The following is a 13,889-nucleotide window of genomic DNA, read 5'->3' as shown; positions in this document are numbered from 1 at the left end:
TAGTGCAACATAGTGCAACATAATGCAACATAATGCAACATAGTGCAACATAATGGAACATAACGCAACATAACGCAACATAACGCAACATAGTGCAACATAGTGCAACATAGTGCAACATAATGCAACATAACGCAACATAACGCAACATAGCGCAACATAGCGCAACATAGCGCAACATAATGCAACATAATGCAACATAACGCAACATAACGCAACATAGTGCAACATAGTGCAACATAATGCAACATAACGCAACATAATGCAACATAACGCAACATAGTGCAACATAGTGCAACATAATGCAACATAATGCAACATAGTGCAACATAATGCAACATAACGCAACATAACGCAACATAGTGCAACATAGTGCAACATAATGCAACATAACGCAACATAACGCAACATAGTGCAACATAGTGTAACATAGTGTAACATAGTGCAACATAATGCAACATAGTGCAACATAGTGCAACATAATGCAACATAGTGCAATATTGTGCAACATAGTGTAACAGTGCAGAAGCTTTACAAGTAGATATGTTTTATTTCCATCTTTCATATTCACTACCAGTCAAAAGTTTGGACACACCTACTCATTCCAGGGTTTTTCTTTATTTTTACTATTTTCTACATTGTAGAATAATAGCGAAGACATCAAAACCATGAAATAACACATTTGGAATCATGTAGTAACCAAAAAAGTGTTAAACAAATCAACATATTTTCTATATTTAATATTCTTCAAAGTAGCCACCCTTTGCCTTGATGACAGCTTTGCACACTCTTGGCATTCTCTCAAACAGCTTCATGAGGTAGTCACCTGGAATGCATTTCAATTAACAGGTGTGCCTTGTTAAAAGTTCATTTGTGGAATTTCTTTCTTAATGCGTTTGAGCCAATCAGTTGTGTTGTGACAAGGTAGGGGTGGTATGTAAATGTAATACAGAAGATAGCCCTATTTGGTAACAGACCAAGTCCATATTATGGCAAGAACAGCTCAAATAAGCAAAGAGAAACGACAGTCCATCATTACTTTAAGACATGAAGGTCGGTCAATACAGAACATTTCAAGAACTTTGAAAATTTCTTCAAGTGCAGTCGCAAAAACCATCAAGCGCTATGATGAAACTGATGAGGACCGCCACAGGAAAGGAAGACCCAGAGTTAGCTCTGCTGCAGAGGATAAGTTCATTAGAGTTACAAGCCTCAGAAATTACAGTCTAAATAAATGCTCCACAGAGTTCAAGTAACAGACACATCTCAACATCAACTGTTCAGAGGAGACTGCGTGAACCAGGCCTTCATGGTCGAATTGCTGCAAAGAAACCACTACTAAAGGACACCAATAATAAGAAGAGACTTGCTTGGGCCAAGAAACACGAGCAATGGACATTAGACCGGTGGAAATCTGCCCTTTGATCTGATGAGTCCAAATTTGAGATTTTTGGTTCCATACGCCGTGTCTTTGTAAGACGCAGAGTAGGTGAACGGATGATCTCTGCATGTATGGTTCCCACCGTGAAGCATGGAGGAGGAGGTGTGATGGTGTGGGGGTGCTTTGCTGGTGACACTGTCTGTGATTTATTTAGAATTCAAGGCACACTTAACCAGCATGGCTACCACAGCATTCTGCAGCGATACGCCATATGTTACGGATACAGGTATCCTGTGTATGTATCCTGTGTGTGTATTTCTTTTCTCTCCTTCTGCCCTCACAGGTGGCAATCATCATTCCCCAATCAGTCATCAATCAGTCGCTAATCAGAAGACACCTGCTCCTTTTCTCATACCCTATCACATCCCATTTCCCTTGGTTTAAAAAGCCAGTCAGTTGTTTTCTCTAGAGCTCACTCTCTGTTGCGCACTCTCTCTGTTGCGCACTCTCTCTGTCGTTCAATCTCTCTGTGTCCCCATCACTATCTCTCTCCCTCTCTCTTTGTAAGCTTGATCTCTCTTTTGTTTTGCACCGAAATGTCACATTTGTCCGGTACCTGTGAGTATTGTTTTGTTGTGGTGCATGCCTGTTTGTTTGTTGGTGGGAAAAGGGGGTACCAAGACAAGTCGCCCACGGGCATACACTACCCGTAGGTAAACGTGTTCTAAATACCCTAGTTAGAACTGGGCGGAACACCCACTGTATTTCACTGGTTAGTTTAGCTAGCGGTTATTCAAGCAGGTAGTCTAGCTTAGGGGTTTTTGGATGATTGTTTCTTTCCTTCGGTCCAGCTCAGCCCCTTTTCCCGCCCCCCTTTACCGTGTGTTTAACAATAAACCCTTAGTGTTTGACGGTAGACTTAAGTTATCTGTGGTTTTTGTTCTCACTGTTCCTTTTCACTATTATAATTTGCATGAGTTATGTTACGGGTCTCGTTTCCATCCCCCCTAGACTGCAGGGCCAAAGGGATTCGTAACACAATACCATCTGGTTTGTGCTTAGTGGGACTATCATTTGTTTTTCAACGACCCAACACACCTCCAGGCTGTGTAAGGATTATTTGACCAAGAAGGAGAGTGATGGAGTGCGGCATCAGATGACCTGGCCTCCACAATCACCCGACCTCAACCAAATTGAGATGGTTTGGGATGAGTTGGACCGCAGAGTGAAGAAAAGGCAGCCAACAAGTGCTCAGCATACGTGGTAACTTTTCAAGACTGTCAGAAAAGCATTTCAGGTGAAGCTGGTTGAGAGAATGCCAAGAGTGTGCAAAGCTGTCATCAAGGCAAGGGTGTCTACTTTGAAGAATCAAAAATATATTTTGACTAGTTTAACAGTTTTTTTGGTTACTACATGATTCCATATGTGTTATTTCATAGTTTTGATGTCTTCACTATTATTCTACAATGTAGAAAAAGGTACAAATAAAGAAAAACCCTTGAATGAGTAGGTGTGTCCAAACTTTTGACTGGTACTGTATATAGCTTCACAAACATATGTTGTATTTCCATCTTTCATATATATAGTTTTACAAGCAGATGTTGTATTTCCATCTTTCATAAATATATACAGTAGCTTTACAAACAGATGCTGTATTTTCATATATATATATATATATACACAGTAGCTTTACAAACAGATACATTGTATTTCCATATTTCATATATATAGCTTTACAAACAGATATGTTGTATTTCATATGTGCCAACAATACAGGACATTGAACCAGCACACAATGTATGCATCTTCACATACTGTATACCCAAGTCACAATACATGTACACAATCACATTCAGTATACTGTATGAAAGCAGTTCTATGACATATAGAACACCCATATGTCATGTATTAAGAATATATTCTGTTTATACAGTATATGCTTAGTGATAAAGCTGTGCTTGCTTTTGTTTGTGGGGCAATCATTCAGGGTGGCTTATAAACAAACTGGAGCTTTCTCTAAAGTCATCTCCCAAAGTGCAAATTGTGACAGGGTAGCTAGCATTTTTGACCCGCTAAACTTCTCAATTGTACCTTTCAGGAATGGTGAACATGCCCATTACCACTTTAACAGATGCACAATGCTAGTAGAGCGCGGTAAAGCGTCAACCGCGTCACTCGTCCCGACTGTCTTAACTGGGATGACACCCTAAAAGACTGTTTTGTCAGATCTGTCACAGAGAAATGACTTCTATTGAATCATGCGAGTGGAAATCTTTCAAGCCAGTGGTTTAGGGAAACAGCAGGTGTCAGGCAGCAGTCACCCAAGTGGGAAAGAACAACCCTTTGTAGCTTTTTATGCCTGACAGAAACACACCTGCCATAACATTCACTGTCTATCTGTATCACTGTGTCTGTCTGTCTGTTTGTGTGTCCTGTCTGTGGCCGAAAAACTTGGGCTTGAGCATTCCTTGCTCTGAGTAGAAAATGCTTACCTGTCGCTCTGAGCCTGTGCCTGATGCTTACTAACGCCAGACAACCCTGACCTGAGAGGGGACACAGTCATAAATGAACACACTCAACATGGGACACCGTCACGATGACCAACACACCATGCCTGATGGGGACAATAGAGTTCAATTCTTGAGGGGGATTGTACTCTATTGAGGTTCTGGGGGTCCTTCTCAGTGTCAGATATCTGATTCAGTACACACAATTGGACCGGATAGAACACAGTCGCATTTAGTCATCAGTGCTGGTTTGGTTTGTGAGAATGAGATGAACGTCAGCTACTGTATGATGACACATAAGCATGTATGACACATGGGTTGCAGCAGTGCCACAGCATGACGCCTGGGAGCATAGCCTGGAGGCTATGTTCTTCAGAGAAGTGAGAGTTGAATTATGTGCATCAAGTTGATATCTACAGAGCATTCTAGCATGTACAGGACATTTTGTGGCTCACCAAGGATGCTCTCTGAAAAGTTATCCATTTAAAGAACTATCTTTCCCAAATAATTAAAGTAACTTGGGACGAGTTTTGATATGGCAAATCAAATCTGAGTCTGAATGATATTCACATCACACAGTTTAGAGATTAAATGTTATTTTGCTAGTTGTGCTTATGTCATGATAGAATGAGATAAATGACAGTGACAGAGTGTATCAAAACCCACAGCTACAAGACACAACATCCAACAACAACCCTCACTGACATTGGTCCTTACCTATACCTGCAGATCCCATACAAAGAGACAAAGAGAGATATGTAAGAGAGCTAGAAGCATAGATAAACTGTATGCTTAGTGTTTTGTCACTTAACTACAACCACCATTCCATTAAAGGAATATTACTCTAACAAATGTTTGACCATTAGTCCAAATAAAATCTCCCAAAATGGTGCATGTCAGCAGTCAAGATAAAGCACTTTTAGTTGAGCAAAGACTTGCCTTGATGCATCATATGATGCATATTTAAGCCAGGGGACACAGCCAAAGGGCCACTAGTATACTACAGGAATACTATAGTAATAATAATATATTGATCTGATATAGCGCTTTTCATTACAAACAAGAATCTAAAAGTTGCTTTGAAAACAAAAACAAATGTATATTACTACTGAATCTAAACAGTCAATGATAATCTTTCAGAGAACATCCCTGATGTATTGGATGATATGCATCATACTCATTATATTATCATCTCAGCAATATTCCAGTCGCTCTTGCCCTGGTCCTAGTCTGGGTCAGTAACTCCAACTCAACCATATGTTATAATAAAGTATAATAACAGTCATAAACAAGATGGCTGCCTACCTGCCGGCTGCGGCCCCATCGGCTGAGTCCTGACTTCCCGTCTCACTGGGGGTGCTGTGTCGACTCACTGATTTGGATGGGGACATGGGGTTCGGGACTAAATAATGAAAATAACACGTATCCAACATTAAAGGCTGCAGCGGATGGACTGGTCAACCCAAGCAATGCCAGAGAGACAGAGGGTGGCCGAAAGAAAAAACAGAGTGAAATGGTTGAAAGCAAATGAGTGATAAAAAAGAATGATCAAATGAAAACACAAAGGGGACAGAAAGTCAAATGGATTCCTCATTTACCATTCAAGTCAAAGCAATCATGGCTTTCATTGGTCATTGTAAGGTTTCATTGCAAAAGCCACTGTTGTACAACAACCACAAGGTCATGTTGCGATCAGGGTGTTGTTACAATATTGTACCACTAGAGAACACTGACAAATACCTTTTTAAACGTACAGTATGTGGGTAGTGAGATACAGTATGTTTTCAACTGTTGTTATTAAGCCCATCATTTCAATGTGAAAATGTGGATGTTCTCCACATTTATTTGCATACAACAACTCCACCTCAATATCATGGTCTTGAGGAAACTCCTGGGCATAGATAAAGGGCTCAAAAAATACTACACTCTTAGAAAAAAGGATTTTAAAAGGGTTATTCGGCTGTCCCCAAAGGAGAAACCCTTTTTGGGTTCCATGTAGAACCCTCTGTGGAAATAGTTCTACCTGGAACCAAAAAAGGTTATTCAAAGGGTTCTCTTATGGGGACAGCCAAAGAACCCATTTAGGTTCAAGATACATGTAGCACCACAGAAGAGGAAAAAAATAAAACAAACAACATGGGAAAGTTAAGATGAAATGGTAAAGGTATGAAATTGTTAGAAATAATATTTGAGAGAATGTGCATAACATGATGGAGGGCGAAATATCACAGAAATTAAATGAATGGTATGATATTTTAAGATTTTCTCACATGTGAATTCAAAAATATTTCAATTTATTTTGCAATAGACATTGTGAGGAAATAGAAAAGTGTATTTGAGAAACAAGTAATGAGAAACAAGTAATGATCATGTGTAAAAAAACAAACACACAAAAACACTTGATATTTGAGATGTGTAAAAGTACAACGACAAATTCACTCTTGTTGCAACAGTAGCAAGCACACATACTGTATGTAGATAAAAGAACAGAACATACACTAGCGTTCAAAAGTTTGGGGTCACTTAGAAATGTCCTTGTTTCCATGAAAACATACATGAAATAAGTTGCAAAATGAATAAGAATTACAGTGGCTTGCGAAAGTATTCACCCGCTTGGCATTTTTCCTATTTTGTTGCCTTACAACTTGGAATTAAAATGGATTTTTAGGGGGTTTGTATCATTTGATTTACACAACATACCACTTTGAAGATGCAAAATATTTTTTCTTGTGAAACAACCAAGAAATAAGACAAAAAAGAGAACTTGAGCGAGCATAACTATTCACCCTCCCAAAGTCAATACTTTGTAGAGCCACCATTTGCAGCAATTACAGCTGCACGACTCTTGGGCTATGTCTCAATAAGCTTGGCACATCTAACCACTGGGATTTTTGCTCATTCTTCTAGGCAAAACTGCTCCAGCTCCTTCAAGTTGGATGGGTTCCGCTGATGTAGAGCAATCTTTAAGTCATACCACAGATTCTCAATTGGATTGAGGTCGGGGCTTTGACTAGGCCATTCCAAGACATTTAAATATTTCCCCTTAAACCAAGTGTTGCTTTAGCAGTATGCTTAGGGTCATTGTCCTGCTGGAAGGTGAACCTCCGTCCCAGTCTCAAATCTCTGGAAAACTGAAACAGGTTTCCCTAAAGAATTTCCCTTTATTTAGCGCCATCCATCATTCCTTCAATTCTGACCAGTTTCAAAGTCCCTGCCAATGAAAAACATCCCCACAGCATGATGCTGCCACCACCATGCTTCACTGTGGGGATGGTGTTCTCGGGGGGATGAGAGGTGTTGGGTTTGCGCCAGACATAGCATTTTCCTTGATGGCCAAAAAGCTACATTTTAGTCTCATCTGACCAAAGTACCTTCTTCCATATGTTTGGGGAGTCTCCCACATGCTCTTTGGCGAACCCCAAATGTGTTTGCTTTTTTTTTTCTTTAAGCAATGGCTTTTTTCTGGCCACTCTTCCGTAAAGCCCAGCTCTGCTTAAAGTGATCTATGGACAGATACCCCAATCTCCACTGTGGAGCTTTGCAGCTCCTTCAGGGTTATCTTTGGTCTCTTTGTTGCCTCTCTGATTAATGCCCTCCTTGCCTGGTCTGTGAGTTTTGATGGGCGGCCCTCTCTTGGCAGGTTTGTTGTGGTGCCATATTCTTTCCATTTTTTAATAATGGATTTAGTGGTGCTCTGTGGGATGTTCAAAGCTTCGGATATTTTTTTCTAATCCATCCCTGATCTGTACTTCTTCAGAACTTTGTCCCTGATCTGCTTGGAGAGCTCCTTGGTATTCATGGTGGTGGTGCCCCTTGCTTAGTGGTGTTGCAGGTGTCACATGATCTCAGTATATATATATATACTGAGATCCTGTGATACTTAGATTGCACACAGGTGGACTTTATTTAACTAATTATGTACCACTTTTCCTTTATTTATTTATTTCAGAATATTTTGAAACAAGTCATTTTTTTCATTTCAATTCACCAATTTGGACTATTTTGTGTATGTCCATGACATAAAATCCAAATAAAAATCTATTTAAATTACAGGTTGTAATGTAACAAAATAGGAAAAACGCCAAGGGGGATGAATACTTTTGCAAGGCACTGTATTGTCAAGACGTTGACGAGGTTATAAATAATGATTTTTAATTGAAATAATAATTGTGTCCTTCAAACTTTGCTTTCGTCAAAGAATCCTCCATTTGCAGCAATTACAGCCTTGCAGACCTTTGGCATTCTAGTTGTCAATTTCTTGAGGTAATCTGAAGAGATTTCACCCCATGATTCCTGAAGCACCTCCCACAAGTTGGATTGGCTTGATGGGCACCTCTTACCTACCATACGGTCAAGCTGCTCCCACAACAGCTCAATAGGGTTGAGATCCGGTGACTGTGCTGGCCACTCCATTATAGACAGAATACCAGCTGACTGCTTCTTCCCTAAATAGTTATTGCATAGTTTGTAGCTGTGCTTTGGGTCATTGTCCTGTTGTAGGAGGAAATTGGCTCCAATTAAGTGCCGTCCACAGGGTATGGCATGGCGTTGCAAAATTGAGTGATAGCCTTCCTTCTTCAAGATCCCTTTTACCCTGTACAAATCTCTCACTTTAGCACCACTAAAGCACCCCCAGACCATCACAATACCTCCACCATGCTTGACAGAGCACTCCTCCAGCATCTTTTAAATTTTTCTGCATCTCACGGATGTCCTTCTTTGTGATCCAAACACCTAAAACGTACAATTCGTCTGTCCATAACACTTTTTTCCAATCTTCCTCTGTCCAGTGTCTGTTCTTTTGCCCATCTTAATCTTTTATTTTTATTGGCTAGTCTGAGATATGGCCTTTTCTTTGCAACTCTGCCTAGAAGGCCAGATTCCGGAGTAGCCTCTTCACTGTTGATGTTGAGACTGGTGTTTTGCGGGTACTATTTAATGAAGCTGCCAGTTGAGGACTTGTGAGGTGTATGTTTCTCAAACTAGACACTCTAATGTACTTGTCCTCTTGCTCAGTTGTGCACCGGGGCCTCCCACTCCTCTTTATATTCTGGTTATAGCCAGTTTGCGCTGTTCGTGAAGGGAGCAGTACACAGCGCTGTACGAGATCTTCAGTTTCTTGGCAATTTCTCGCATGGAATAGCCTTCATTTCTCAGAACAAGAATATACAGACGAGTTTCAGAAGAAAGGTCTTTGGTTCTGGCCATTTTGAGCCTGTAATCAAACCCACAAATGCTGATTCTCCAGATACTCAACTAGTCTAAAGAAGGCCAGTTTTATTGCTTCTTTAATCAGACAACAGTTTTCAGCTGTGATAACATAATTGCAAAAGGGTTTTCTAATGATCAATTAGCCTTTTAAAATGATAAACCTGGATTAGCTAACACAACATGCCATTGGAACACAGGACTGATGGTTGCTGTTAATAGGCCTCTGTACGCCTATGTAGATATTCCCTTAAAAAATCAGCTGTTTCCAGCTACAATAATCATTTATAACATTACCAATGTCTACACTGTATTTCTGATCAATTTGATGTTATTTTAATGGATAAAAAATGTGCTTTTCTTTCAAAAACAAGGACATTTCTATGTGACCCCAAACTTTTGAACGGTAGTGTATGTTTGTTCCATTACAGCTCACCATATAATCTCAGCAAAAAAAGAAAGGTCCTCTCACTGTCAACTGTGTTTATTTTCAGCAAACTTAACATGTGTAAATATTTGTATGAACATAACAAGATTCAACAACTGAGACATAAACTGAACAAGTTCCACAGACATGTGACTAACCGAAATCGAATAATGTGTCCCTGAACAAAGGGGGGGGTCAAAATCAAAAGTAACAGTCAGTATCTGGCATGGCCATCAGCTGCAATAAGTCCTGCAATGCATCTCCTCCTCATGGACTGCACCAGATTTGCCAGTTCTTGCTGTGAGATGTTACCTCACTCTTCCACCAAGGCACCTGCAAGTTCCCCGACATTTCCGGGGGGAATTGCCCTAGCCTTCACCCTCCGATCCAACAGGTCCCAGACGTGCTCAATGGGATTGAGATCCGGGCTCTTTGCTGGCTAAGGAAGAACACTGACATTCCTGTCTTGCAGGAAATCACGCACAGAACGAGCAGTATGGATGGTGGCATTGCTGGAGGGTCATGTCAGGATGAGCCTGCAGGAAGGGTACCACATGAGGGAGGAGGATGTCTTCCCTGTAACGCACAGTGTTGAGATTGCCTGCAATGACAACAAGCTCAGTTCGATGATGCTGTGACACACCGTCCTAGACCATGACGGACCCTCCACCTACAAATCGATCCCGCACCAGAGTACAGGCCTCGGTGTAACGCTCATCCCTTCGACGTTAAACGCGAATCCGACCATCACCCCTGGTGAGACAAAACCGCGACTCGTCAGTGAAGAGCCCCTTTTGCCAGTCCTGTCTGGTCCAGCGACGGTGGGTTTGTGCCCAAAGGCGACGTTGTTGTCGGTGATGTCTGGTGAGGACCTGCCTTACAACAGGTCTACAAGCCCTCAGTACAGCCTCTCTCAGCCTATTGCGGACAGTCTGATGGAGGGATTGTGCGTTCCTGGTGTAACTCAGGCAGTTGTTGTTGCCATCCTGTACCTGTCCCTCAGGTGTGATGTTCGGATGTACCGATCCTGTGCAGGTGTTGTTACACGTGGTCTGCCACTGTGAGGACGATCAGCTGTCCGTCCTGTCTCCCTGTAGCGCTGTCTTAGGCGTCTCACAGTACGGACATTGCAATTTATTGCCCTGGCCACATCTGCAGTCCTTATGCCTCCTTGCAGCATGCCTAAGGCACGTTCACGCAGACGAGCAGGGACCAGGGGCATCTTTCTTTTGCTGTTTTTCAGAGTCAGCAGAAAGGCCTCTTTAGTGTCTTAAGTGTCCTTTCATAACGGTGAACTTAATTGCCTACTGTCTGTAAGATGTTAGTGTCTTAACGACTGTTCCACAGGTGCATGTTCATTCATTGTTTATGGTTCATTGACCAGGCATGGGAAACTCTTTACAATGAAGATCTGTGAAGTTATTTTGATTATTATGAATTATCTTTGAAAGACAGGGTCCTGAAAAAGGGACATTTATTTTTTTGCTGAGTTTATATGATGATGGTTTCTGCCATAGAAATAAGAATGAACAGAACAGACTTGGAAGCTGTAACGCTGGTAATTGACTCGTAAATTCATAGATACACTCGCAATGGCTGCCTGGTATTGTGACGCAATCATTTCCACAGTATAACATTTCCAATCATTTTTGGAATGTTATACTGCATCAACTGATGCTGGATTGCCATGGTAATGTAGAATGTTCATTAAAATGATGCTAACTGATGTGGCTCATGAAATGGAATGTATTTTTTGTAATTTCAGTTGAGTTGACTCAACAAATCACAGCACAGATTGAAGGGTAAACTTCTTGATTTTACTTCCTGGCATGGGTACACTCAAAATGGCTGCCAGTCTACCTGTTATGCCATCATTGACTTGAATGGAGATGCCCTTTCTTTTCATTCTTATTTCTATGGTTTCTGCCCCACAGAAACGCTAACTATAGCTTTGTTTGAGGAGCTCATCCTTAACTAATGAGTTGTGCAGTTTGTGTGTCTGTGTACCTAGTGGGGGTTCTGGGGAGATGCCGATGCTCTGTAGAAGGGCCTCAGTCTCTCTGCGCTTCCGGTCCAAGTCGGAGTCCACTGGGGCAGCTTCAGCCTTCTGCTGCGTCTCTGTCTGTACACACACATACTCTTGAGTATACCAAACATTAGGAACACCTTCCTAATATTGAGTTACACACACCCTTTTTGCCCTCAGAACAGCCTCAATTCATCGGGGCATGGACTCTACAAGGTGTGGAAAGCGTTCCACAGGGATGCTGGCCCATGTTGACTCCAATGGTTCCCACATTTGTGTCAAGTTGGCTGGATGTCCTTTGGGTGGTGGACCATTCCTGATACAAACGAGAAACTGCTGAGCGTGAAAACCCCATCAGCATTGCAGATCTTGACACAAACCGGTGCACCTGGCACATACTACCATACCCCGTTCAAAGGCACTTAAATCTATTGTCTTGCTCATTCACCCTCTGAATGGCACACATACACAATCCATGTCTTAATTGTCTCAAGGCTTAAAAATCATTATTGAACCTGTCTCCTCCCCTTCATCTACACTGATTGAAGTGGATTTAACAAGTGACATCAAAAAGGGTTCATAGCTTTTACCTGGATTCACCTGGTCAGTCTGTTATTGAAAGAGCAGGTGGTGTATATTTTTATTTGACAGTTAAGGATAAATTCTTATTTACAATGACAGCCTAGGAACAGTGGGTTAACTGCCTTGTTCAGGGGCAGAACAGCAGCTATGTACCTTGTCAGCTTGGGGATTTGATCTTGCAACCTTTCGGTTACTAGTCCAATGCTCTAACCACTAGGCTACCTGCCATCTCAGCAGGTATACATACACACACATACACACACGTAGTATATTAGCTTTGTAATAGGATATTAGCATGATGTCTATGGCTCAGCTCAAGTCGGACAGACAGGGATGAGCACGACAGAGTGTGTCTACTCATTTTTATCCCACCTTACCTCTTTCTTTTTCCTTTCCTCCTCCTTCCTCTTCTTCTCCTCCCTGATCTGAGCTAGGCGCTGCTTTTTGCGCTCTAGCTCGGCTTTTATGTCACTTTTGTCCGCCATTGTTTCCTATTGAGCTGGGAAAGAAGAAATGTCACACAAGGATGCAATGTACCTTCAACACTAGAGAACTGCTACTGGGTGTGGCCCTGGGTCATTAAGTTCCTTCCTGTTTGGCCTGTAACATGATACATCATCCATAACAATTCAGGGGATAAATAAGTCCATCATCTACCTGCATCTCCCTATCAATGTATTGTGGTAGGGTCAATACCAAATAATCATACTTCACTTGAAGGCATCACCAATGCAAGGGCAAAGGTTGGCTAATTTGGTAACACTTAAAATCTGAATATTGAATTGTAGTAAAAGGACAATGACACCATAAGGAAGGCATTGTATCAAGTTGATACTCCCACAACTGCCAGGTTTGGATCTGAAACACTTCCAACTGCATGCAATGTACTTATTGTAGTACAGTTGTGTGATGTAAATAGCATTATTGAGAATCCTGCTTGGCTAAGCAGACAGGAGGGAATACAGCCGAATAAATAGGTAATGAACAAAAGTGGAGGATAAAATAAAGAAACACTTTATTGAAATACACACAAAACAATACAATTCAAATGAACAGACGCAGTTGGTACCAAATTGACAATGCATAAGATGCATAAGATGCCACTACTGTACCCATTAGGAGTGGAGAAAATTGCGTTTTCCCCTTTAACACACCACATATAGGTAATGATAAATTGGGTATTATTAGCAATTAACGTTACGTCATTTTTCAATGCGCCTCTTCTTCCCACGATCCAAAGCCATACAGAGAAACACCCAGCAAAATAGCAATTACACGAGCACAAATGACACACATGTTACAAATGTATGCAATAAATCATTATATTTCCTCGTAAAGACTTGTCATACCTGATCTCTCTTTCCCTATGGATGCTGATGATGATGTGTCACTTGCAAAGAAAGATGCTGTATCACGCGCCTGCTACACCCCCGGCAAATCACCACATTATTTATCCTCTAATGATATTTAACCAACAAACGTCGGATGTATGGTGAAAAGAGGTCGTTTCAGTTCAGATGATATTACTGTCAGTGGCTAAAATCAAGCATATTCGCGCCAGATGACCTAAATAAAAGATAAAACATGTGCATGATGCAGCATCCTTCAGGAAGAGAGGAGGAAATTCCACCTATCGGTGCAATGTGCCGCTTTAAATTAACTTTAGCTGTTACAATGTCGTCATCTACAGGCCATTTAGAGAAGTGTACGGCGACACGGCCGGGGCTATCAGATTTAGATTTATTTCCCAATAAATTG

General features: G+C 41.3%; 1 protein-coding gene across 9 annotated transcripts in view; it reads right to left on the bottom strand.

Moving 5' to 3' along the window:
* LOC100380667 (cytoplasmic dynein 1 intermediate chain 1) overlaps positions 1–13,889 on the bottom strand; it is a 127,127-nt gene that overhangs the window by 112,051 nt on the left and 1,187 nt on the right. The window contains exons 1-6 of one of the 9 annotated variants that reach the window (XM_014142836.1): positions 13,481–13,768; positions 12,509–12,630; positions 11,531–11,645; positions 5,194–5,341; positions 4,606–4,611; positions 3,874–3,924 (exon numbers count right to left, since the gene is read on the bottom strand). In XM_014142836.1, coding sequence (XP_013998311.1) covers positions 3,874–3,924; positions 4,606–4,611; positions 5,194–5,341; positions 11,531–11,645; positions 12,509–12,616 — 428 coding nt within the window. In that variant the 5' untranslated portion in view covers positions 12,617–12,630; positions 13,481–13,768. Of the gene's footprint in view, positions 1–3,873; positions 3,925–4,605; positions 4,612–5,193; positions 5,342–11,530; positions 11,646–12,508; positions 12,631–13,480; positions 13,769–13,889 lie in introns of those variants that run through there. The other 8 variants (XM_014142839.1, XM_014142837.2, XM_014142840.1 and 5 more) reach the window with 8 other exon arrangements.

The sequence above is a fragment of the Salmo salar genome, chromosome ssa14 (genome assembly GCF_905237065.1).
Source record: "Salmo salar chromosome ssa14, Ssal_v3.1, whole genome shotgun sequence".
In the NCBI taxonomy this organism is placed as follows: domain Eukaryota; kingdom Metazoa; phylum Chordata; class Actinopteri; order Salmoniformes; family Salmonidae; genus Salmo; species Salmo salar.
The sequence above is the reverse complement of the archived record's forward strand: the minus strand, read 5'-3'. Positions and strand labels throughout refer to the sequence as shown.